At 37.6% G+C, this 25,673-nt stretch overlaps 1 protein-coding gene across 5 annotated transcripts in view; it reads left to right on the top strand.

Moving 5' to 3' along the window:
- NOX4 (NADPH oxidase 4) overlaps nucleotides 1–25,673 on the top strand; it is a 158,301-nt gene that overhangs the window by 105,778 nt on the left and 26,850 nt on the right. For all 5 annotated transcript variants that reach the window (XM_006160334.2, XM_027776539.1, XM_027776538.1 and 2 more), the window contains one exon: nucleotides 19,222–19,303. In XM_006160334.2, the coding sequence (XP_006160396.1) occupies nucleotides 19,222–19,303 (82 nt within the window). The remainder of the gene's footprint in view (nucleotides 1–19,221; nucleotides 19,304–25,673) is intronic.

The following is a 25,673-nucleotide window of genomic DNA, read 5'->3' as shown; positions in this document are numbered from 1 at the left end:
TTATTATACACATAATATTCACATAGTCCATCTAATATTATTGCCCTTTAGCCACTGAATAATGAATGAATTGGCAATAGATTTCCAATAGGTGTGGTTGCATAGCCAATTTTATATATGAATCTGGACCAGAGAGCTAAATTTAGAATCATTAATGTATTTAAAGTCTCAAAGCTGGATGGGTTTACTTACACCAGTGATTTTCAACCATGTCAGCCCTGACATCTTGTTTTAAAACATTTTAAATTCCCATTGCACAGTCTTATAATAGAATTATAGACATTATACACACATTTTATTATTATAATTATTATTTTAATTGAAATCTAATAATTATACATGTTACTGGGTACAGTGCAATTTTTCAGCATATGAATACAATGTATAGTTATATGGAATATCCCAAGAATAAGACTGCTAGATCACATGGCAGTTCTATTTTCATCAATAGTTTTCTGAGGGACACTTATGCTGTTTTTCACAACTGTACTAATTTACATTTCTACTAGCTACAAAGAATAGTTCCTTTTTCTCCATCTCCTCATTGGCATTTGTTATTATTGCCTTTTTTACTGTATTATATGTAGTAATCACACATATTTGTAGAGTGCAATGTGAATTTTTAGTATAAGAATACAATATATAATGATTAAATAAAGGTAAATATTAATGGTACATCTATCATCTCAACCATTTGTTGTAACTTTGTGTTGGGAACATTTGAAATCCTCTTTTTTTTTTTAGTTGCTCTGGGTTATACAGTAAATTATTTCTAACTGTATCACCCTACTAAACAGTACAAATTAGTTTTATTCCACTGGCTCCTTGGCCTGGTGGTTAAGGCAGCTGAATCTCAACTGTCCAAATGCATGGTTTGAGTCCTAGACTTGGCAGATTGAGAAGTACTCCAGGCATATGAGTGCCTAAAATCCTGACGAGAAATGGAGGAGAAAGGATTGTTGGTGTGACCATTCCTCTTTCAAGATGCTTTCTCCTCTCTCTTTCTCTTAAGAAAGGATGAAAGAAAGAAAAAAAAAATAAAACAAGAAAGAGTTTCTTTATCTATCTGTAATTTTGTTTCCATTCATCCAGGTTACTTTATCTCCCATCTCCTCTCTGTCTTTAGCAGTTTTAATAGACATTCTTCAACTCTGCTTCTATGGTAGCTATTCTAACTGGGGTAGGATGCTTTCCCTTGTGATTTAAATTTGTCTTATTTCTAACAGAATAAGACAGCCATAAAGTAGGGCTTGTTTATATAGCCATCATTTCTTTTTAGACGTGGCTATTAAACATTTGCTAAAATACCATTAGATAAATTCTAAAAAGTTCATATGAAAAGTGGAGTCTATAAATAGATCAACAGCTGAAGGGAGGTTGTAAGGACAAAGAAGATATAAGTTAAGGGAATGTATTATTATATTAAAATAATTATATGATAATATATATGTACTTATGAGAATGATATGAATGAATGAAGTAGAGAAGACAAAGTTCATATTTCCGGAGAACTAATGGGTCTAGTTACAAGACAAAGTCCATGAGTGATTCCTAATGGGTTCCAGAGGTACTGAATTCTGATGTACAAGTGGAAGAGTTGATCTTAGAAGAGGCAGCCTGGGCAATCCATACTTTATAACAGGAGGAAGGCATAGAAGACGGTTATAGAAGCTGGCTGGGAAACCAGCAGTTAGCATAATGGCTATGTTGCTGGACTCCCATGTAGTCGACCACGGTTCAAGTCCCGGATCCGGTGGCTTAAAACTCACACCTGGCGCGTGTGCGTGCATGCCCAAGATCCCGAGAGGAGAATGGAGGAGAAGGGATTGTGATGTGGCCATCCCCCCGGGGGGGGGTGATTTCTCGCTTTCTGTCTCTATGTCTCTCTCTGTCTGTCTGGCAAGCGCACGTGCCCTATAGCGAAAAACCTCTCCAAAAAAAAAAAAAAAGAAAAAAAGATGATTTTGGCTGCAGGTTGGTTGATGGATTTAGAATGAGAGAAATAGGACTTTTCTTCTGGTTCCTTCTGTTTTCCCACTGAAATATATACAATAAAATTATCACTAAGTTTTGGATGGAGGAAAGTGTATTTGAATTTTGAGGAGAAATAAGAAGGCATAATGTTAATTTGAAAGACTAAATTGTTGAGTGAAGCATGGTGGTCTTTTTGAGTTGTGCCAAAGGCCCACTGGAGTATTAAAAGTGAGATCAGTCAGATACACTGCTTCAGTTTAGGTATTAATCAAGGGGTGGGGGGGAGTTAAATTTTGATTTAGTTGGTTATTGCATTGTTAACAGAAATATCTAAGACTGGGTGATTTTATATATATATATATATATATTTATGTTGACTTACAGTTCTAGAGACTAGGAAAACCAAAGGCATCACAAAATGGCAGAAAGCAGAACAGTGTTAGCAGAACACTGTTCTCTGTTCTCTGTTAACAGAAAAGAGTGTGGTCTGAATTCATACAATTGTCTCTGATGTTCTGGTCTCATTCTCTCTATTTATAGACTCCACCAGAACTCCATCATGGATGTCCCATCCTAATGACATTATCATACTCAAAGGCCCCATTCTGGGAAACTATGAGGAATTAAATTAAATGAATACCTTTAAAATACAATCAATACAATTAAGTCCTAACACATGGATTTCTGGGGGACATCCAAATGCTGCCCACTAGGACTAAATTCTAAAACATGAAACTTTGGAGGATGAACCATGATCTAAAACATAACAGATTTTAACTAATGCTGGTCTACTTACGATTAAGTGCAGTATTTATTGCTCTTATTTTCAATGTGTTTTCTGCACTGCAGTGATAGAAAATTCAAAGTGCAAATCAAATTAAATCACTCCACTTATTTGAAACCCTTCAATGGCTTCCCATTGCTCCTAAGATAAAGACAAAAATGTTTACTGTGGCCTAGAAAGACCGCTATGCTCTGGCCCTGACTTACCTTTCATCATGATCTAATTTACTTCTATGCACAAATTTAATGATGGCTTTTTTGGTTCAGGTCTGAAATATTTACCATTACACTGCCCACTCTGATCCACACATGCTCTTAGGAGAACATTTTCCTGAAAAACCTTTTGAATACTTCAATTTAAATGTTCTTTCTCTTTTTTAAAAAAAAATCATTATTTATTTAACTTTATTCATTAATTTATTTTCATGTGACCAGAGAAAGACAGATACACAGAAAGAAGGAAAGTGACAAAGCAAACCACCAGGTCCAGGACTTGAACTCTGGTTGGCCATATAGGAGTGTACAGTGCCTTAACCACCACACCACCTGCTGGCCCTAAATGTTCTTTCTTATATGCTACTGTCATACATTTCTTTCCTTCAGAGTAGGATGGTTATAGTTATTGCCATTGGTAACTCTATTAGGGGGGGGTCCTTAGAAAGTTCATGGAAAATCTATGCTATGAAAAAATTATGCATGGATTAAAAAAATAGGGGGGGGGAGCTAAATAAACTCATACTAGGCCAGGCAGTGGTACAACAGTAAAACATCACACTCTACCAGGAAATTCCATGTGAGGGAGTTCCAGGTCCAAGTCCAGAGACCTCCCTATATGACATATAGATTATGTCTCTGTCAGAGTACTGTAGGCACACTCTTGCCTATGATTTAAGACTGACCGAAGGCTGTGGGATGGTGTCCAGAGTCGGGATCATACTGGCAGTGTCATCTGTCCATCTCTTTCCTTGTTTATGGAGGAAATAAATAAATACATAAACTTAACAAAAAATAAAACCACCTACTTTAGTTCCATTGTTGAACCCCCTTATATAGTCAAAGTTGATTACTATTGTAATGAGTTACCTCCAATGTAGTCTAAGTAGTGTCATAACAGAGGAGCTTTATCTCTTTTCAGTAGGAAGAGGAAGGAAGGAATGAAGAAGGGGAGGGAGAAAGAAAGAGAGAAGGGGAGGGAGAGAGGAAGGAAGGAGGTCAGGGAGAGGAAGGAAGGGAGAAATTGCTATGAATTACTGAGTAAATTACAGACCAGTGAGTATAGTTAGTATACAATAAGTGTACATAACAAATGGGCTTATTTCTCAATTCTTCCTATTTCTACATTTCTCCAGAATTTTTATAGTAAATGAACTTATACTGATCTGGCCTGTGATGAGCAGTGGGAGATGAGTAGCAAATACAGAAGTAATTACTGTGTATATATCTGGGGGATCTGGGTCAGGATGAAGATTAATCTATTCATAAACCTTAAAGTATATATGATTTGTATAATCAAACATTGTAATTCTACTTTCCCTGAGTCTATATGGAAATCACTGAAAATAATTAATTTGATTGTACTTGACATTGCTTATTTGCTACCATAATATAATAAATTATTTGATAAATGTGAGAAGGGCTTAAATTCTATATTTCATAGCCTTAGGCATCAAGAAAATTTTGGCGTAAGGGAAATGAAAAGCACATTATATGTATACATATCAGAACTTAAATGCCTGTTTTCAGGAGAAAGGATAAATTGTTATTTCCTTGCTTTCTTGTTTTATGAACATAAAATATATGCTGTCATTTTTTAGTAGATGATGGCTCACTTTAATGCCACAGAAATAAAAAATTGTTTAGTAAATACTAGGAATTCACTACTCATTAAATTTTATTCTAGTCAAGCTATTTTAAAACCTCAAAAATAGGGAGAAAAATAAAGTTTTTTTTTTTCTATCTAGTTTTAACAATTATACTTTTGAGTCTTGAAAATAAGCAAATTTGCTATTTCCAGACTTGAGAGTAGAGCTATTAAAGTGATTTGTTTGCATGGATCATTATATTTTTATTATGAATTATTCTATTCGTAAGGGAAGTTTGAGTTCTCGCTTTTCTAGTATTTTCTACTTGATTTTACTATGTACTATAAAAAAATGAGAATAATGAGAAATTTTTTGGTAGCGTAATTTCTTAGACAATGCCAAAAACATGCCGGTACACACTGAATGGCCAAGAATGTGTATGTCACTTTGCCAAATCAGCTTCGTGGAAATGGACTAAGTAAGTTCAAAGAAAGCAGAAACGCAAAGGTTTTGTGCCATTATCATTATTATGAGGAACATTTTTAAGTACTCATTTTCTTGATGCTCTTGCTAAACACTTTATAAAGGAAGCTAAATGATTATAGTTCCTGTTCTCAAAAAAATTGTAATTTTAAAAGCAGAATTTTAACTTGATGAATTAGAATGATGCAGATAGAATTCTTAGGGTCATCAAAAGGAACACACCGAAGACATTAATTTTATTTATAGCAATGGAAGGTACTTAACCTCTGTGGATTTAAAAGGAGGCAATCACGTTTGAATTCCTGGTTCACTGTTGAAAGATTTAGGAGTCTTCACCTCATTCAAATAAATAACAATCTGGATGAACTGTAAAAATCAGCATCTTTTCCAAGATCTGTCCAAGAAGTGAGAGTATGCCTCAGAACTGGAAAGACAGATAGTTGGGTAGAGTATCATAATTAATGGGAGCAAGAAACTTCCATGGAAGCCAGTACCTAGGTAGGAAAACCTGAACCTTCTTTGATGAATTGCGAGAGACTCAGTGTGCACAAGCCTGAGAGATTAAAAAAGAAAATCTTAGCAACTCAGTCATTGAGAGACCCTCAAGCTAGTGAGTTGTATCTCTAGGAGTTTCCCAGGTCTTGACAGTGAATATCAGAAAAGGAGTAATTCTTTTGGACTGTCAGCAGGGGTGGGGGAAAGAATGCCAAAATATTCTGTTCTTAACGAAGCCTGCCCTCAGGAGAAAGTATTTTGCCATAACCTCGCCTGCTGGGTTATGCCAGAGTCTTCACAGAAGGAAATTCACAACTCTAGTCACTCCAGCTGTTTTGACCAACATAGGAAGACAGAGAAAAAAACATAGGAAGACAGTGAAGTTCACTGTCCAGGAAAGAAGGCTCAACCAAAGACGAGACCTAATCATAGGAATATAGAGCATTTCCTCTTGCCCTCACCTTCAGCAAAATCACATGGCCAGGGCTGGACATGGATCAGGACATAAAGACCTTGTTGGGGGTCCCTGTCGCTCTCTTTTCTCTCTCTCTCTTCTCTCTCGCTCATGGAAGAAACTGATAAAACTTTTCTAAATTAAAATATATATAATGGTTCACTAAAATCTATAACTATATACTTCACTTATCAAATAACAATTTCTTTAAATTTATGATATCCATCACTGATAGGAATGCAAAATACTAACATGCCACTCTCAGGGATATATGATGATTAGGGTTCTTTAAGAAGGCCTTACTTAATCTTTCTCAGGAAGTCAGAAAACTCATACTGAAGTAGTAAGGGATATTAGAGCAAGAACATGAAAGTTCAAGAGTTGTTTTGTAAGCAGAGAAAGCAGGAAAGCATGCTGTAAAAAGACTATAAATTGCAATACAAGGTGAAGTGTTGATTGGGAAAGAAGATTAAGTTAATGTTGCTGAACTGAAAATTCATAGTGGGAGGTGGTAGAAGATGCCTTCAGAGATATGTTAGGGGGGTTGGTTTAAGAACTTTGAACACTAAGCCGAAGAAATTGGGCTTTGTCCTATACCACTGGGAGACTGAGAATCTCTTTTTCTTTAAAGAATGTGTTTAGTTAAATTTATTAATTGATGTATTTTTAATTTGGCCAGAGAGAGAGGGAAAGTGGGAAAGCAAGCTGCCAAGTCTGGGGCTCAAACCGTGGTGTGCCAAGTGGGAGTCTAGCACCTATAGTTGCCACACCACCTGCCAGCCCCAAGATTAAGAATCTTGACTGCAGTGCCTAACTTCATTGCGCTGCAAGGTCTTTTGTACTTTTGAGTTCAGTAGGCATTTGATGAAAATACCATTTCTACCTTGTATAGTCTGTGAAGACCTCTTTAAGTAATGAAAATCTATCTGAGTAGCTAAATCTTGGACTCAATTTGGTTAAGTGAAGAGTAAGAGTTCCTGCTGGTAGAAAAACATATTCAAAAGAAAATTAGAAGTGTCAAGAAAAACTCAGTTTTGTCTAAGGACACAACCTAACAAAGGAAGTAAATTCATATATTTGCTTTTTTGCTCTTCCCCAATCCATACATTCCATAGGCTGCATCTTTGGCTAGGATATCTTCTGTTTAAAAACAGAGACGACTTACTGCAGTCAGTTTTAATAGACTTCAAAGTACTATATACGGCTTGGCATTAATTTTGTTTGCCTAGGGTTTTTGGTTTGAACTTCATAAAAGAAAACCTCCATTTTCTTTGGGTCTTGGATAAAAATTGTCTGTTCCTTCTTGAATATGCACCTAGGGGGTATTCAGAGTTTGTGCAAAAAGCAGGAACTGAATTAGTATCACACTGAGCCTGATCACTTTGAGGTGTTTTTTTTCTGTTGAATGCCAACATTGCTTTAAAAAAGGCATTTACTGTGACAAAAGAAAATATAACATTTTCCTTAAATGGTGAATTCTGGAAAGCTTAGTAGCAATAATGTATTTATACAAGAATGCCTCTATTACTTGCTTTCACTTTCCTTGAAACTCTGTTTTCCCCCCCGTCAATTTTTGTTGTATTTTAGTCTCTGTGGCAATCAAAGAGAATTTATATTTTATGGGAAAGCTGGTTAGTTATAGACATTGATTCACTGAAGTATTTAGAGGCCAAGAAGTCTGTTTGCAGTTCTTTTGAAAGCTGCTTTTGATTTTTTTTTTTAGTAGTATGTTTAACAAGTAGAAAGCAGAATAATGAGTATGACAGGAGTAGAATTTTATCACTCTGCTTCCCTAGAAAATTAAAGGATCCATAAAATAATTTTCCTTTGTGTAATACGGCATGTCTACCTTCAGACCTTACAATGTTTAAAAGGACTCGTTGTTGCATACAGATTGCATATGATCCTGCTGAGTTTTTCTCTTATGATGTAACCCTCAGGCAAGAAGAAAATGAAGGGAGAGGGGAAAGACAGGACAGTATTTCCTCCCAATAGAATGAGGCAGTGTGATGGCAGTGAGAAGAACACTGGCCTGTGCGTTGTTTGGTTTTGTTTTTCAATCCCTTTGCTCTAGCTAACCATGTGACCTTGGACCCATCAGCCAGATGTGTGGTTTTTAGTTTTCCTCATTGCTATAAAATTTTGTAGAGTATATGCCAAGTAAGGGATTTTCGTGTGACTCATCTTCCTATCTCCTACCCATGTTCTTGTTTATTAGTTCTGGTTATACATACATGATGCTCTGTGTTCTCATCTTCTGCAGAGTCACAAAATCCAACCTGTTAGTTTTGTTCCCCAGGTAAGACAATATAGTACAGTGGTTTTTATATTGCTTTGACATTGGCCTTAATATTTGTGAGAAAAAAATGTAGTTTCATATAGCGAGAGCAGGTCAGCCGTTGATGTGAAGGTTAAGATGGTTCAAGTCCTGGACTCAGCAGTGTGAAAATCACCCCAGGCTCATGTGTGTGTGTGCCTAAAAGCCTGAAGGAGAATGGAGGAGAAGGAATTATGGTGTGGTCATTTTCCACTGAGGGATAATTTCTCACGTTCTCTCTCTCCCCCCAGAAAGGGCACATGCCCTATAGCAAAATTAAAATACATGTGTGTATGTGTCTATGCTGATTGTTTTATTTTTCATTTAGGATTGAAATAATTTTCATTACATTTCTGTGATAGAAAATGTGCCCATCTCTTTAATAGGAAAATATTCTTGCTCTGCAACTGTATTTACTGATTTATCTATAGAAGTATTAATCTGAAAGCCTTTGATGTTGCTTTGAAAGCAATATTTTAAATGGCAAGTATTGTTACTCAATTCTGACTTAGCATAGTAATAAAGGACTTTGGCTTGATTTAAACAAACTTTTCAGAGAAGTTTATGTGCTCTATTTTTCTAGTTTATATGGATGTAATTCTAAGTCTATTGGCCTAAACTCATCAAATTCTGTAAAATGTTGAAGGAAGCAACTTTCTAAAGGTTGTAGACCAAACCATGACAGCTGTAAAATGAGGCATGGCACAACTAGCTAGTCTACCAGGTGCCCGCCAGGGACCTTTGCTACCTCTCCTACCATTAGCCCCGACCAGATGGGTAACTAGTCTTGAGGTAAGTATGTCTAAGAGGAATTCATTTTGAAAATGATCATCTGCATGTGCAATGGATATCTTATTTATGTGAATCAGGAAAGGGCTGTAAAATAAAGATGATTTATCGCTGATCATTCTGCTTAACACATGCACATGCGTCTCACCCGCCAGTAACCAAGAACAAGCAGAAATTCTCAATATAAAGTGGAGGCCAATCAAGTCTATCTATTGCAGGTCAGATTCATCAGAAACTGTGGCTGAGGAGTTTGTGAATGTAAAATGCTAATTAGGGTTCAACATCTATGACAGGAAGGAGAAAGAAGAGAGACTGAGTGGAGGAAGAAGTTGAACCATCAAGCAGACTCTGCAAAGCCCAGCCAAACTGGTGGGAAGCTCTAGGGAAAATCATTGGTGCGTGTGTAGAGCTGAAATCTCCCTGGCTTGCTCACCACAGAGTGTGAGGTGCTCTGTGAAAGGCATTATCTCTGCACTTGTGCTAGACGTGGGGAGCTGAAAGCCAGAGGCTGCTGCTGACCACTTGCTTCACAGCTAGGCGATAAGTCATTCCCTGAGAAGCATTTGAGGGGATACATCTCTTACCAACCATTTCATTTCTAGCTTTTATTTTTAAAACTTTAATTGAAAAGAGAGAATCTGAGTGAATACTAAATGGAGCAATATGCTAGAAGAGCAGGCAGAAACCAGAACTGTCCCAGGTAAACCAAGTGTTACCACTTTCTTAGTGATGTTGGCACAATTCTTTTCCTTTTCTCAAATGCATGTTTTTGAAACAACTCAAAGTGGACAAGTGACTTAAAGATGACCATTCATCTGACTAATTTCTTGGCTGAGAAAAGGAATTAAGAACAGAAACAGAAGTAGGTTCCAAAGTCAGGTTTTCATGGGACTAACAGATGACATAATGGTTATATTGCTGGACTCCCATATGGCTGACCGTGTTTCAAGTCCCAGGCACAGTGGCTTGAAACACATGGAGCATGTGTGCATGTGTACCCAAAATCCCAAAAGGAGAATGGAGAAGAAGGGATTGAGGCATGGCCATTCCCTTGGGGGTGATATCTCACATATTTCTGGAGAGCACATGCACCCTATAGCAAAAAAAATATCTTAAAATATCTCTTAGAATTTTTTTTTTGGGGGGGGTTAATTCTTCTTATTTCATTTTTTTGTAATTTTTTTTCTTTTTTTTATTTACATTTGTAAATATAGTCAATCACATTATTTAGCTTATAAGGTGATCATTTCAATATGTGAACATTTCTCCCCGTTCGAGTTGATCAAAATATGACAACACTACCTTCCTGTCTCAACAATGCTGTCTTCATATCCCTCCTTCAAATGTTGTTTCATTTTATTTTACTTTTTTTATAATTATTTATTTAATTTTATTTATTCATTCATTTATTTTAATTTGACCAGAGAGAGACACAGAGAGAGAGAAAGTGAGAAAGCAAGCTGCCAAATCTGGTACTCGAACCATAGTTGGCCATGTGAGTGTGTCCAGCATCTTAACCACCATGCCACTTTTACTTTTTTTTTTTAATTGCGAAGAGTACATGTATTTTCCAGAGAAAGAGAGAACACCCCAGTGGGTTGCAGTTATACCACAATCTTTTTTCCTCCTTTTCTTATTCCCATCAGGATTTGGGGCACACATGCAAACAGGTGTTTTTCATACCGCCAGGGTCAGGATTTGAACCATGAGCAGTCATGTGGAATCTGGCTACCAATGCACTGGACTTAACTATTGTGCTACAGGGCTAGCCCAACATTTTTTTTTTGTTTTTGTGAATTGTCAAATACAAAGAAAGTCTCCCTGCTGACAATTTAAAATTATTTGGGATATTTATGAATAAAATATTGGGAACCTTGTTTAATCTGTGCCAACCATGTATTTTATGCCTTTTGAGCATAAAAGTTTTTTTTTCTCATATTACTTTTTCAGTTCATTTTTCTTATGTTACTTCACATTCCTCCCTCCACCTTCTTTTTTCATTGCCTTAGTCAAAATGAAAAATATAACTAATCTGAGACTCAGCACTAGTCCTTTAAAATAAGATTCAGCTTTATTCTTTACTTCAGGCTTTCAAAGGGCTTAGATTATCTCAGCCAACCTATATGAAGAGTCCTGAGCATGACACGTCTGTAAATTCATTGACATTGTTTGAGGAAATTTGTTCATCTCAATATACACAGTAAAATATTTGGGAAGAGCAGAAAAAATAATGGTTTTCTGTCTAGTTTATTGTCTTTTTTTCCTTTTCCCAAAGAAATTTTTATTATTGTTTTCTTCTTTAGGTACAGTTGTCCAATAAAAAATATTGTACATGTTCAAGGTGTACAACATAATGTTTTGTAAACATATGCACTGTGAAGTGAATACCACAATCAAACTAACATTCCATCACCTCACTTAGTTACTCTGTGTGTGTGTGTGTGTGTGTGTGTGTGTGTGTGTGGTGAGAGAATACTTAAGATCTATTTAGTAATGGTGTTTTTCCCTTCATTGCCTGTTGCTTCTAAGTAACTGAACACTGTATGAGCAAAGAAAGATTTGTCATTTGGTATACATTTAATCATATATACTCACAATACTTCTGTATTATAAAATTATCCTCAGCTTTTATTACAAAATACATGTAAAATAAATATTTAAATGTAATCATTGTACCGAATTTGTTTCAAAGTTAGAGTTTGAAAGTAATATCTACTTCCCTGTGATATAACTTCTAGTACTATATTACATTATGCCAGGTGTTTTTGAAACTAAGGTTGAGTCTTAAGGTAAGCAAGTGGCATGGTGGCTAAGGTATGGAACTCATACATGGCTAACCACAGTTTGAGTCGCAGACCTGGTGACTGCCTTTCTCACTTTCCCTTTCTTTCTCTCTTCTGTCTCTCTCTGGTGAGTTAAAAAAATAATAATAAAGATAAATGAAATTAAATAAATAATTCTTTGGGAAAATAAAACCTAAGGTTGAGTCTTTCACAGAGCTAAATAATATTCCTTAAAGGTTTCATTTCAATGCTTTTTGAAAAAAAAATTAAAACTGGGAACCAGCAGTTAGCGTAATGGCTATGTCGCTGGACTCCCACGTAGTCGACCACGGTTCGCGTCCCAGACCGGGTGGCTTAAAACTCACGCCAGGCGCGTGTGCGTGCGTGCCCAAGATCCTGAGAGGAGAATGGAGGAGAAGGGATTGCGGCGTGACCATCCCCCCTGGGGGGTGATTTCTCGCTTTCTGTCTCTAATGTCTCTCTCTGTCTGGCGAGCGCACGCGCCCTATAGTGAAAATCTCTCAAAAAAAAAAAAAAATTAAAACCAACATATTGAGTCCAATATGAGAATTAAGAAAAAGAAGAAACAAATTATTAATGAAAATGAGAAGAACTTCTCATGAGGTTTTTGTTTCATTTTATTTTTTTAGGGGAATATTTTCAGCCTTTAGAGGGATTTTTATCTCATCTTTTTTCCTTGTCTATGATAATCTTATACTCAAAGTAGTTCAAATATTCATTTTCCGAGGTAGTCTGAGGAGAGACTGATAGAGAGAGTGAACCACCTGAAAGAAAACTAGAATTGAGGCTGTCAAAACCTATTTGACAAGGACTCACCATCCAACAACACGGTTCTTGCATGGTTGTTGAAACCACTAAGTAGCTATGATCCTACCTCTAGATGTCAAGGACTTTTTTGGTAATGAAAGAAAAGCATTAACCAGCATTACTTTTTCCTCTTTAATTCCTTTTCTTTCTAGAAGATTTTGTTTTCTTCTTAGAACAAATACATTTGCATATGAAATTGTTGCTGTCAGTGTGAATCTTTATTGCAGCTGATAGTGTGTGCATATTGCGGGAGGTGGGGGCGGGAATTAGGAATTGGCTGGGGGAGGAGAGGATTATAAATTGGCATTTTCCAGGAATGGGAGAATGAAACCCTTGGTTCACCATAAGTGGACAAGGAAGCTTTCATTAGAATGGAAAATAACATCTTATTTTTCTCATCTTTGTTCTTAAATAATTAAGTGTATTGTCTCCCATTTGCTGATCCCGAGAACCCAAATTAATGCAGTTGTGTGCAGTAGATCATCCAGGTCTGGTAGTCTTAAAAGTTTTTTGTTGATTGAATGGGAGAAAGTAAAAGTGGGTGAAAGACTACAAAAGGTGGTATTATGCTATATCCTCTACTGGAGAGACTGTATTCAGACATTGTCATGTCATTAGTCAACTCGTCACAATATAATTTGGCAGAAAATGCTTTGGTTCTTCTCAGTGGCCTTAATGACATTGTTCTGAAAAGCCCTATGAAAGGAATGAGCTCTAAGAGTAGGCTAATTGTGCCATTTTCTTAAGTTATTTGGGTTTGCTGAAGAAAGCAGATCGTCTCGTGGGTCACATTTTGTAGCAAGAGAAGGAACTAGCATTTTACATGTTTTGTTACTTAACAAAGGAAACATCAAATTATGTAGCCTTTTTTCCAGAATCAGATAAAAATGGGATGCTAATGAAATAATTGGTAGGCAGAAATCTGAAACACTAGAAAAGGAATAATGTAAGAATTACAAATAATTTTCATTTACTCAAATTTTTCTGAGGATAAATTTTACCATTTATCTTTATTCTCATAAGGAAAATAAAACATTTATGGAGTAAAATGAATAATTCACATTTAGAAATTTCTTAATAGAATTATATAAGTAGAAATGTAATAACATAATTTCAAGGTACTTAATGTATTTCCTTTTTGTGTATATATGTGACCTTTTTTTTTTTTTTTTTAAAGAGAGATTTTTGACAGTAGGGTGCATGCACTCACCAGAGAGAAAGAGAGAGACAAAGACAAAAAATGAAAAATCACTCCCAGAGGGGATGGCCACACTGTAATCTCTTCTCCTCCATTTTCCCCTTGGGATTTTGAGCACACAAGTACACACATGTGCCTGGCATGAGTTTTAAGTCACTAGATCCAGGACTCCAACCACAGTTGACTACATTAGAACTCTAGCTGAGACCAGCAGTTAGCGTAATGGCTATGTCGCTGAATTCCCATGTAGCTGACTGTGGTTCGAGCCCCAGACTCGATGGCTTAAACTCACACCAGGCGTGTGTGCCTGCATGCCCAAGATCCCGAGAGGAAAATGGAGGAGAAGAGATTGTGGTGTGGCCATCCCCCACCCCCCACCCCCCCGGGGGTGACTTCTTGCTTTCTGTCTTTCTGTCTCTCTCTGTCTTTCTGTCTCTCTCTGTCTTTCTGGTGCTCTCTGTCTTTCTGGTGAATGCATGCACCCTATAGCAAACACCTCAACAAAAAAAAAAAAGTCTAGCCATGCAACCATTACTCCATCTTCTGGTCCCTATGTGAAATTTTGTTTAAGTTTATTCATTTATTTCTTCCATGAGAAAGAGAGACAGAGAGAGAGAGAGAGAGAGAGAGAGAAAAGACACACAAACATGCACACCCAAAAGGATTTTTTTTTTGTCTGTTTGTTTTAGGTTCACTTAATAGGGTACACACTTGCCAGCGAGAGAGACAGAGAAAGGGAAAGTGAGAAGTCACTCTTTGTGGGGTAGCTATGTTGCCTGCCATCCCTTCTCCTTTCTCCTCTCAGGATTTTGGGCACACACACACATACACACATACACACACACACACACATATCCCTGGTGTGATTTTCAAGCCTTTGATTTCGGGACTCGAACTGTGGTTGACCATGTGGGAGTTCAGCGCCCTAACTACCACGCCACCTTCTGGCCCCCCGACAGGGTTTTTATGACCCAATTCACCCCCAACTTCAACCATTCCAGATCAGGGACATGCACATACCCCCAGACTGCACAAGGGTGTCCTGGGATACAAACCCAAAATCTTCCCACATTTGTGTTATCACATTGAGTCTGGTGTAATAACACTCCTCCATCACCCCCTCTTCCCCCTTTTATAAAGTTTATATATTTATTGTATTTCCTGAGAGACAGAGACAGAGAAACATCCGCAGCAGAGTCTGACTCCTCCGCTCAACCCCAGCCTTTGGATCACAGGCTAGCAGGCCCAATGTGCACATGGAGATCTTGGGGTAGAAAACCAGAACTTTCTGAGGCTTCAGCATCACAGAGCGTTGTGTTACTGCTGTGCCACCACAGCTGGCCAGACTTCTTCACATTCATGGTATCTATGCGCGTTCACTTGGTGCTCCTGGCATTGTGACATTCAGATGAGAGAACGCTCCAAATGCAGCAGAGTTAATTATAGCCTTCTTCATAGTTTGGGTTGGTCTGTGAGTGATCTCTGTGATGCTGCTTTACTGTATGTGTTTGTGTGTGTATGTGTGTTTAGTCTGATCAATATAATGTCATCTCTAGAAACTTCCTCCATATTTACACTTAAATGTTCTTTTTGATTATGTGAAAAGAGGGAACCAGCAGTTAGCGTAATGGCTATGTCGCTGGACTCCCACGTAGTCGACCGCGGTTGGTGTCCCGGACCCAGTGGCTTAAATAAAACTCACGCTGGCCGCGTGTGCGTGCGTGCCCAAGATCCCGAGAGGAGAATGGAGGAGAAGGGATTGCGGCGTGACCATCCCCCCTGGGGGGTGATTTCTCGCTTTCTGTCTCTATGTCTCTCTCTGTCTGTCTGGCGAGCGCACGCGCCCTACAGTGAAAATCTCTCCAAAAAAAAAAAAAAAAACAGAGACGTTTTGCTAAGGAAATTATGTACTATGTTGTAGTTGTGTGCCTGAAGAATTCTGAGTTTTGCTTCCTTTTAGATAACTTTGGGAACCATTCAGCAAACTTTATACTTGCAGTTTCCAAGGAATATCATACCCGATCTAGCTGTTTAATTGAACAATTCTTTACTTGATCTAGAAAGTATTTGTTTGTTGTTTGGTGTTAGATTATTTTCTAAAACTCGTTTTTTAGAAAGGGCTAAAATGGAAAAATATAAACTCTACCAATTACTATTTAATGAGTGCTGCATAAATTGGAAAGTAGAAGACCATGTTAGTGGCAGAGCACTTAAGTATGATCCTCTGTGGGACAGACCCTCATGGGAAGGTTCCCAGTTCACATCCAGGTACTTTCCTGAGTATACCAGGCTTGTCTATGCCTGTGATCTAGATGGGCTGAGGCTGGGCATAGCTCACAGCCCTGGGACCCTGTCAGAGCTACTGTATCTCTCTTTATCTCTCTATCTCTCATGAAATAAGCACATTAACTTTTTAAAAATGGGACAACTGAAAAGCAAGAGTCATATATCATCAAAAGAGGTCCTAGTCATTTCACTGAAATTAATATTAATGTTATAGATCCAAAATAGTACATCAGTCAATCATGTAATTTAATTTTTTGATAAAATGAACTTAAAGAGTAAGTGGACTTAAAGGAGAGCAATACAGGGGATGTTTTGGATCTCCAGAATTCAGAGTACAGCCACCTCTGTTTTCGAATCTTATTTAGCTCCTCTGCAAATGTATCATAAGGACAGAGTGGTGAGAATGAAAACCAGAGTAGAAGCCAGTTACACTGTGAGTCAGGATGATGGTAAAATTTACCTTCTGCTTCTCGGTAATATTTTGTGACCACCAATCTCACAAATGATTTAACATGTTATTATTCAGCAACCTGGAATAGCAGTTGTCATCAATTGTAAATTTGCAGTATTTTGTGGAAATTGCTTACCTTCAGTTAGTGATGGATTTACCAGAGCGTTGGAATTTTAGCTTTGCACTCAATTTCAGCCTGATGCTGGTTGATATATGGCCAATTGGTCTTTTATATGAGCCATCACGATTAACCTTGACTATCGTCCAGTAAAAAATGGAAGTTGGATATTCCTTCCAGAGATATTCATCTAGCACCTTAATATGTATCACACAATGCTTTGCATTCTTAGGCATAATACCATCTATTAGAAAGGGAGAGAAGGCTGATAGACAAATACATATAAAAGCAAAAACATAGTGTGACAAATTCTGTGAAAGTGTAAGCATGAGTTTACTAGGAGGGCACAATACGGCCACTTATTCCAAATTTGTCAGGAGGAAAAAAAGAAAGAATCATGGAGTAATCAAGGAAGCCTTCCTAGAGGGATAACTTCAGAGATGAATATCCATCCTGGACATATGGAATTAGTATTAGAGGGATTGATTACTCTATGCAATGCAGATAGCTATGGTATGTGTTTCTTTCAGTCCTTCATGATAAACTTTATATGTTTTGAGGTTTATTTATTTATTTTAAATTTCTTTATTTGCCAGAGAGTGTACTCACCTGAGAGAGATGGAAAAAGAGAGAGAGAAATCCCCCCCCCCCACACCCATGGGATGTGATCAGACTGCATTCTCTTCTCCAGTTCTCCCTCCTGGCTTGATCTTGGGCAAGCATGCTTATTCACCCATTGTGTTTTTCAAGCTATTGGGTCCAAGACTTGAACTGTATGGTTGGCCATGTAGGATCCGCTTACCTTAACCACTGGACCCAAGGCTTTCTCTATATTGAAATTTATTAATCCAAGTTTGATTAATGGCTTGCTCTCTTTGTTGGTCTCTTTATTTATTCATTAACGCATTTATGGTACTATAATTAATGCATATGAAACATTGTTAGTTATATCTAACCCTTTTGTTTCTCTCCTGTTTCATCTCTTATCCTTCCTATCAAGTAACCATTATTCCGAATTTTGTGTATCTTTCCTTTTTCATCACTGGTTTGCTTTATTCTCTATGTAACATACTTAAATGATAAATTACCTAGTTGCTTTTTGTAACTCAATAAAAATTGTATTCTGCTATATGTAATCTGCCAGGAGGTTTTTCTTTTTCTTTTTCTTTTTTTTTTTTAGGAGAGGTTTTTGCTATAGGGCGTGTGTGCTCACCAGACAGACAGAGACAGAGTGACAGAAAGTGAGAAATCACCCCCCGGGGGGGATGGCCATGCTGCAATCCCTTCTCCTCCATTCTCCTCTCGGGATCTTGGGCACGTACGCACATGCACCCGGCGTGAGTTTTAAGCCACCAGGTCAGGGATGCGAACCACGGTTGACTACATGGGAGTCCAGTGACATAGCCATTACGCTAACTGCTGGCTCCCAATGAATGTACTCCTATTTGCTGTCTAAGACACATGTGAAAGTTTCTCCAGGTACATACCTAGGAATTAAAATAATTGGCCATAAGGTAGGCAAAGAATAAACTTAAAATGTAATGAATGCAATGCCAAGGAGCCGGCAGGTGGTGCAGTGGTTAGGTGCTGGTCAGTTCTATGTGACTGATCACAGTTTGAGTCCCAGACCTAGTGGCTTGCTTTCTCATTTTCTTTCTCTCTCTGTCTCTCTTTGGTCAAATTAAAAATTAATAATAATAAATAAAATTAAACAATTTTCTTAAAAAAAGTAATGCCAAACTGTGTTCTAAAGTTTTGTACCCATTTTCACTCCCACTGACAATGTATAAGAGCTTATGTTGATCCACACTTGCTAACTCTTGGTCTTATGAGATGAATTTTTGTCAATTGAATGGCATATAATGTGAATGATACCTAGTGCTGTGTGGTTTTGCTTCACATTTCCCAGATAACTAATGAGATTGTACATCTCTTGGAATGTTTACTGGTCATATATGCTGTCTATAACCTTTAAGAATTTATTTATTCTAAATTAGCAAATATTGCTATTTTTACATTTCTAGGGATTGCAACTTTTTAAGTTTACTTTTCTATTGAGGGAAACAGAGAGAGAAAGTAAAATGTACTCAATAGGGTCTCATGAAGTGAAACCTCAGCCTTGCCCCTCTTACTGAGATTTTGGGCACACACATGGATGCTCAGGGCCTACAAGGTAACCCAGGAACCAACCCCACACTTCTGTATGGCTTCCAGCATTGCAGAAGGTTGTACAATTACCTATCATTGTGGATGGGCTGCAATTGCAATATTTTCATCATAACAATGTAAGTAGCCATTAAGGAAAAATAGACATATGTTTTAAGAGTATATAAAATATTGGATAGATCTCTAACACGGATGTACATCCAAAATGACTAACAGAAAAATAGGAAATAATTCCATTTTGAAATGATTTTTATGGCTTATTTTTTTCACAACTTGATGTTTTTCTTTTGACAGAACGATTTCGAGATTTACTACTGCCTCCGTCTAGTCAAGATTCTGAGATTCTGCCCTTCATTCAATCTAGAAATTATCCCAAGTAAGCAAAAGGAATATTGAGAAGGGAATGTGCATATTTCTGAGAGAGATTTGTGTAGACAAAGACAAATATAATCTTAGGATTTCTGAAAACCCTGAATGACTTAACGTAACCAGCTAAGACATCTCCTGCAGTATACTGTCCAGGGCTCCTAACAGCTGAGTCAGAGAATGAAGACTTGCTTCCAAGAGTAACCCAGTTGTGACTTGGAACTCCAGAAGAATGCAGACAGTAAGCTGTCTGCATTAGGTCTAGTTTTTCTTTTTCTTAAATGCTGTGTCATCAGGATATATATATATATATTTTAAATTATTTTTCTTTAAAATTATTTATATTGTAACAAGTGGTTTTCAAAGTAACTACATGTAGACATGATTTTAAAGGTTTCGAGGGCCAACAAGTATCCTGGGGGTTAAAGCAGCTGGATCCTATATGGCTGACCACTTGGTTTCAGTTCTGGACTAGGGCTTGAAAAATATCCTGAGTGTATGTATACGTGCCCCAAACTGCAAAAGGGCAGAGAAATGGAAAAGAAGGGATTGCAAGATGAGTGCATAAGTGTTTCCCATCAGGGGTGCTTTCTCATCGGGGGTGTCTCTCACCAGTGAATGTACTCATCCTCTAGCAAATTACAAAGAAAGGATTCAGTAAGTTTTGCTTTCTAGAAGACTTTTTTTCTGTCATATTTAGCTTTAATAATGCTCACTTAATTTTAGACACAAAAATAAATATAGAATCCTGATTATCTTGTTTATGTATCGCACTGGTCAGTTCTATGTGGCTGACTACAGTTTGAGTCCCAGACCTGGCAGCCTGCTTTCTCACTTTCTTTCTCTCTGTGTCTCTCTTTGGCCAAATTAAAAATTAATAATAATAAATAAAATTAAACAATTTTCTTAAAAAAATATGGCATCTTAATTATCTTGTTTATGTTTATGCACCTATGCACTCTTTCATGCATGCATTGCTCAAGTAGAAGGTGACAGGGAGCAGGGGTGTGCCTGAAGAGATGGACATAATACTACCACAGCTGCTGTTTGCAGAGTTGATTAGACTTGCCTTGCTGCCCCTTAGGCTTACTGTCCTTCTCACAATTTCTTGGAGGGGAGTCACAGTGTCTTTTCAGATGGTCATCTGTAGCTATTGCCCTCACTTTCTTAACTGTATTGCCTTACATATATCCTTGTTCTTAGGTTGCTTTTCTGACAGTGTCTTAGTTTGGCTGCTATAATAATTGACATAGATGAGTGCCTAGACCACAGACATTTATCTTCCATAATTCTGGAGGTAGGAAAGTCCAAGATCAAGATTCCAGCAGATCAGGTGACTGGTGAGAGGCAGTCTTTCAGGTGTGCAGATGGCTCTCTTGTGTGTTCCCCTGGCAGAGAGAACAGAGAGAGGAAGGCAGCTTTCTCATTTATTCCGTGAGGGCTCTAGTCCCACCATGTGAGCTCCACCTTCATGGCCTAGTTTCCTCCAATGCTTTTATTTCCAAATACCATGACAATGGATATTAGAGTTCCAACATACAAATCTGAGTGTTAGTGGGACACGTACCTTCAGTCAGTAGCAGATACTGATGACTCAGTCTCATCTTTAACAGAGATACCCATGTCTCAATACTTCTTTAGTGTCTAACCTTGGGGCAGATGCTTTTTGGAGTCTTGTCAATCAAAAGAATGAAAGCCATTCCTTGATAACACACACACCGTCTTGTGGTAGTTGAGAGTACAGACTCTGAGGCAGATTCTTACAGGCTGACTTTGTGTGCTGGGCAACCTACTGCCCTGTGTTTCACTTCTGCCTGCATGAAAGGGGGTTACAAAGAATATTTACTCTGGGGCCAGCAGGTAGCCAAGTGGTTAAGGGTGCTGGATTCCCACATGGCCTACTGTGGTTCAAGTCCTGGACCTGGCGGCTTGCTTTCTCACTTTCTCTTGCCCTCTCTCCTCTCTTTCTCTCTCTCTGGTCAAGTAAAAATAAATAAATAAATAAAGCTAAATAAAATAATTCATTTAAAAAAAAAAGAATATTTATTCCTCAGGGGTGATAGAAAGTTTGAATGAATTCATAAACAAAATATTCAGAACTAAGTGCAGTACATAGTAAATACTCCATTTTCACTACTAGTGTTATTTATCATTATTCATTTAAAATTGCACATAACACGAGCTAGATTTGCATGTTGCTGAACGCCTTAGGGAAATAGGTTGTTCGCTGACTGACCATGAAGGATAGCTATCTCGGGAGACATTTGTCACGCTGCCCTTGTTCATATCTAGGGGAGTACTATTTATTCAGTATTTCTAAATTGTTATGAGCTGTTAATGTGAGGCACTGCTTTGGTGTCCACTTAGCAGCTTTCTAAAATTCATCTTTCTGAACTATCAAATGAAAACATACTAGGCAAAAGTTTCTGGGAGTAAATAATGTTTCATAAGCAATTCTGGATTAAATGCAATTTATTTAAATTATAGACTATTAAGTACTTTATCTGCTTATTTAATGTCACTTTGGCAGGAGAATTTTAGGAGGTGTGAGTGGGACAGAGAAGAGATCAGAGAACTCTATTTGTCTTGTGCCTAGGGAGTACTAAGTTGGTCCAGAGAAAGATATAAAAAATAAACACTCTGAGCACGTAATGAATGCCCATATAAAGACTGTCAGTGTCGAAGAGCAGAGAGTTGCGGTAAGGGCCAAATCAATAAATATGAGTGGGCAGACACTCGTATGTGTAGACTTTATTCAGAAGTAATTTTGGATTGGGGCTGGCAAGTAGCCTGGTGGTTAAGGGCACTGGACTCCCGCATGACTGACCACAGTTCAATTCCTGGACCTGGTGTCTTGCTTTCTCACTTTCTCTCTCTCTCTCTCTCTCTCTCTCTCTCTCTCTCCCTCTCTGGTCAAATATAAAATAAACAAATAAGTAAATGAAGTTAAATGAAATAATTTTTTAAAAAGGAATTTTGGATTATCTATGGGGTTTTCTTTTTTTTTTTTCTTTTTAAGAGATTTTTGCTATAGGGTCCATGCTCTCACCAGAGAGAAGAGAAAGAGAGATAGAAAGAGAAAAATCACTCCCCACAGAGATGGCCACATAGCAATCCTTTCTTCTCCATTCTTCTCTTGGGATTTTGGGCACACACATACACACACGCATGTGCTCGGTGTGAGTTTTAAGCTGCCGGGTCCAGGACTCAAACCACAGTTGACTACTTGAGAGTCCAGCAATATAACCATTATGCCATCTGCTGGTCCCTATTATCTGTGGTTTTAAACAATCTAATTTATTCTCCATAGTCTTCCCTCTCAAATATACTCTCATTTATCATTATTTCAGATAACTGCAAGTCAATGGTATTTGTAATTTTGTGACAGAAAAATTTTTACAAAGTGGAAAATATAATCTAATAATTAAAATTTGTTTCATTCACAATATAATATGCTTATTTACATTGAGATTTCTCCTCACTTTTCCAGTTGTTCAAGTGACTAGTTAGACATAGATTGTATTCATGAGAAATATGTTTTAAGACCTAATATATGGGTTAAGAAGTGACTTACTTCCTCTATATTATCTCATGTCACAGAGGGATAATTTACAGAGCATAAAGTAACTTATGTACATCCACTGTTCCCTGGTTAATATAGCCTGTGGTAATTTCAGTTTGGCGTGGGGTTCCTAGCTAGTCAACACATTTTCTCTGTACTATCTAGCATCTTGTTTTCAAGAGGCATCTAGCAAATTATGAGATATAGAAATGAATGAAAAATATTCATAAAGAGGAAAACTGACCAGTTCTTCTGTATTGCATGTGTGTGTGTGTATGCATGCGTGCATGTGTGTGTATATGCACATGTACGTGTGTGTGTGTATGTTTAGGGAGAGCTGTTTAGAAAACATTGTCTGCAGTGGTGCCAGGGACCACTGTTTTAAAATATAAAAATATTTATTAACCACATTCTTATATTCATGAGCTCTCATTTGACCCATGGCCAAAGCCATGGACATCTGTTCTCATCAGGATGGAGTTACAGACATGGTTCCAAGAAAACCCTATGGGCATGAGTTGTCAGAAATAGATAAGTGGAGAGGAAAAAAAAAAAAAAGAATGTACACTTAATACAAAATATCTTTCGATTTATAAGTTGGGGAAAGGAAATAGAGATAAAATTTTGCTTATTCCTTGCTGGTGTTATTATAATTAATTCTGAAGGATTTAGATTTAAAAATGGGTTTAAACTAGAGCTAGTTATATCCTTATCCTTGTAAATGCAGGTTGGACACATAAAACGGTTGGGGACATTTGGCATAATTTTACTCACAAATGACTTGCAACCATTTTGGCAATTAAGCCAGCAAAACATGGCCCAATAGCTCTGGAAGATTTAATCACGCTATGTATAAAAATATCGTAAAAATATTGGAATGAAACATTTGTACTTGGTTCTCATAAAGATTGAGTTCTTCGAGCTGTCTAATATAAGAACTGTTTAGAGAGAGGAATATTATTTATGACAAAATTCAGAACTGTTTCTCTTTGGCTTGGTTTGCTGCCAAAGAACAACTTTGATTGTTTAGACAATAAAAATGTTTCCACCCAATTTGCTGCTTAAAAATGGCTTCAAATAGTAATATTGGGTGATATCTTTATAGTACAAAGCCTCAAATGACCTTTTCAGATTTCCTTTATTTTCCACTTTTTCTACTACCTAAAAAAGTTTTGAGTTCTTCTACTGGAGACTCTCCCTTCCTCTTCTGTCATTTTTATTCAGCCTGATGAACTAGATGTACCTGTTATCTGAGCTAAATGATTCTCACGCTTCAAATAGTAATATTGGGTGATATCTTTATAGTACAAAGCCTCAAATGACCTTTTCAGATTTCCTTTATTTTCCACTTTTTCTACTACCTAAAAAAGTTTTGAGTTCTTCTACTGGAGACTCTCCCTTCCTCTTCTGTCATTTTTATTCAGCCTGATGAACTAGATGTACCTGTTATCTGAGCTAAATGATTCTCACTTATAATAAACCATCTAGAGGTACCTGTTATCTGAGCTAAATGATTCTCACTTATAATAAAAAAAAAGAAATAATAACACATAAAGAACACTTTCTATAAACCAGGAATTGTGCTATGTGCTGTTCATACCTATTTCATTTCATCCTTACCATTTTCTATGAGATCATCTCAGATTAGAAGACTGAGATTCAAAGAGGTAAATGCCATTATGCAGGTAACGTCGTGGTTAAAGCACTAGACTCTCACATGGCTGATGGTGGTTCAAGTCCCACACATGGCAGCTTGAAAATAATGCATGCCCAAAATCCCAGGAGCAGAATGGAGGAGAAGGAATTGTGGTGTAGCCATCCCCCCCTGGGGAGGATGGGGTGATTTCTCACTTTCCCTCCCTCTCTCTCCAATGAGTGCATGTACTCTATGGGGGAAAAATTAAAAAAGTGAGTGAATGTCTTACCCAAAGTCACATGACAGAATTGGGTCTCGCACTCAGATCCATTTGGCCACTATATTATCCTTAGCTCAGCTACACTGCCATTTATTCATCCATCCATCCATTCTTCCATGTGTCCATCCACCCAATACTTGCATACCTACAATGCATCATAAGCAGTCACGGTGTCTGAGAATACAAAAATGATTAGGATGTGGTATATGACTTCGAGGGACCTAGAGTCCAGTTGGGGAAAAGCAGAATCAGCTTAGTGAAAAAATTATAGCAGTGATAAGATCTGTTTGTAGAGAATGCACTGAATTTTGTGGGAAAAGAGAGCTAAAAAGAAAAATTACCTGTCTAGGTAATTCATATAACGTTTACTCCTCCCCTTGAGTAAAAGCATGAGACATGAAGTGAACCAGATGAGGTTTTCTAGGCACTGCAAAGAGCATGGCAAGAGCATAACCGTTTATGGGGCTGTGGAATTGGATGGATCATTGAGGGATCACTTCCAGCTGACTGTAAACTCTGTGTGTGTCTGCATGTACATGCACCTGTGCATACATATACATGTGCACACAGACACGGACACAGTGGAGAGATGGGAGTGTAAAGACAGTTGAAGACAGGGGCCAGTTTGTGATAGGCCTGGGTTGCCCCTGAAGGAGCTAGGACTTTGCTTTGAAGACAATGGTGAGCCATGAAATGATTTTATAGGAAGAAAAATAATTATATTTTCATTCTCATAAGTTTATCATGGAGCAAGACGGGGCAGGAGGCACCACTTGGAGCCAGGCCAGCACACTAGCTAGTTGGTATTTCATATCCACATGGGAGGTGCTCAAGGATGCACAAAGGTGACAGCAGTATGGAAGAGCAGATAGATGGCTAAGGATGTTAAGAGGCACATTCAA

Source organism: Tupaia chinensis, unplaced genomic scaffold (genome assembly GCF_000334495.1).
Source record: "Tupaia chinensis unplaced genomic scaffold, TupChi_1.0 Scaffold000680_1, whole genome shotgun sequence".
NCBI classification, from domain to species: domain Eukaryota; kingdom Metazoa; phylum Chordata; class Mammalia; order Scandentia; family Tupaiidae; genus Tupaia; species Tupaia belangeri.
This window is presented reverse-complemented; position numbering and strand designations above follow the sequence as displayed.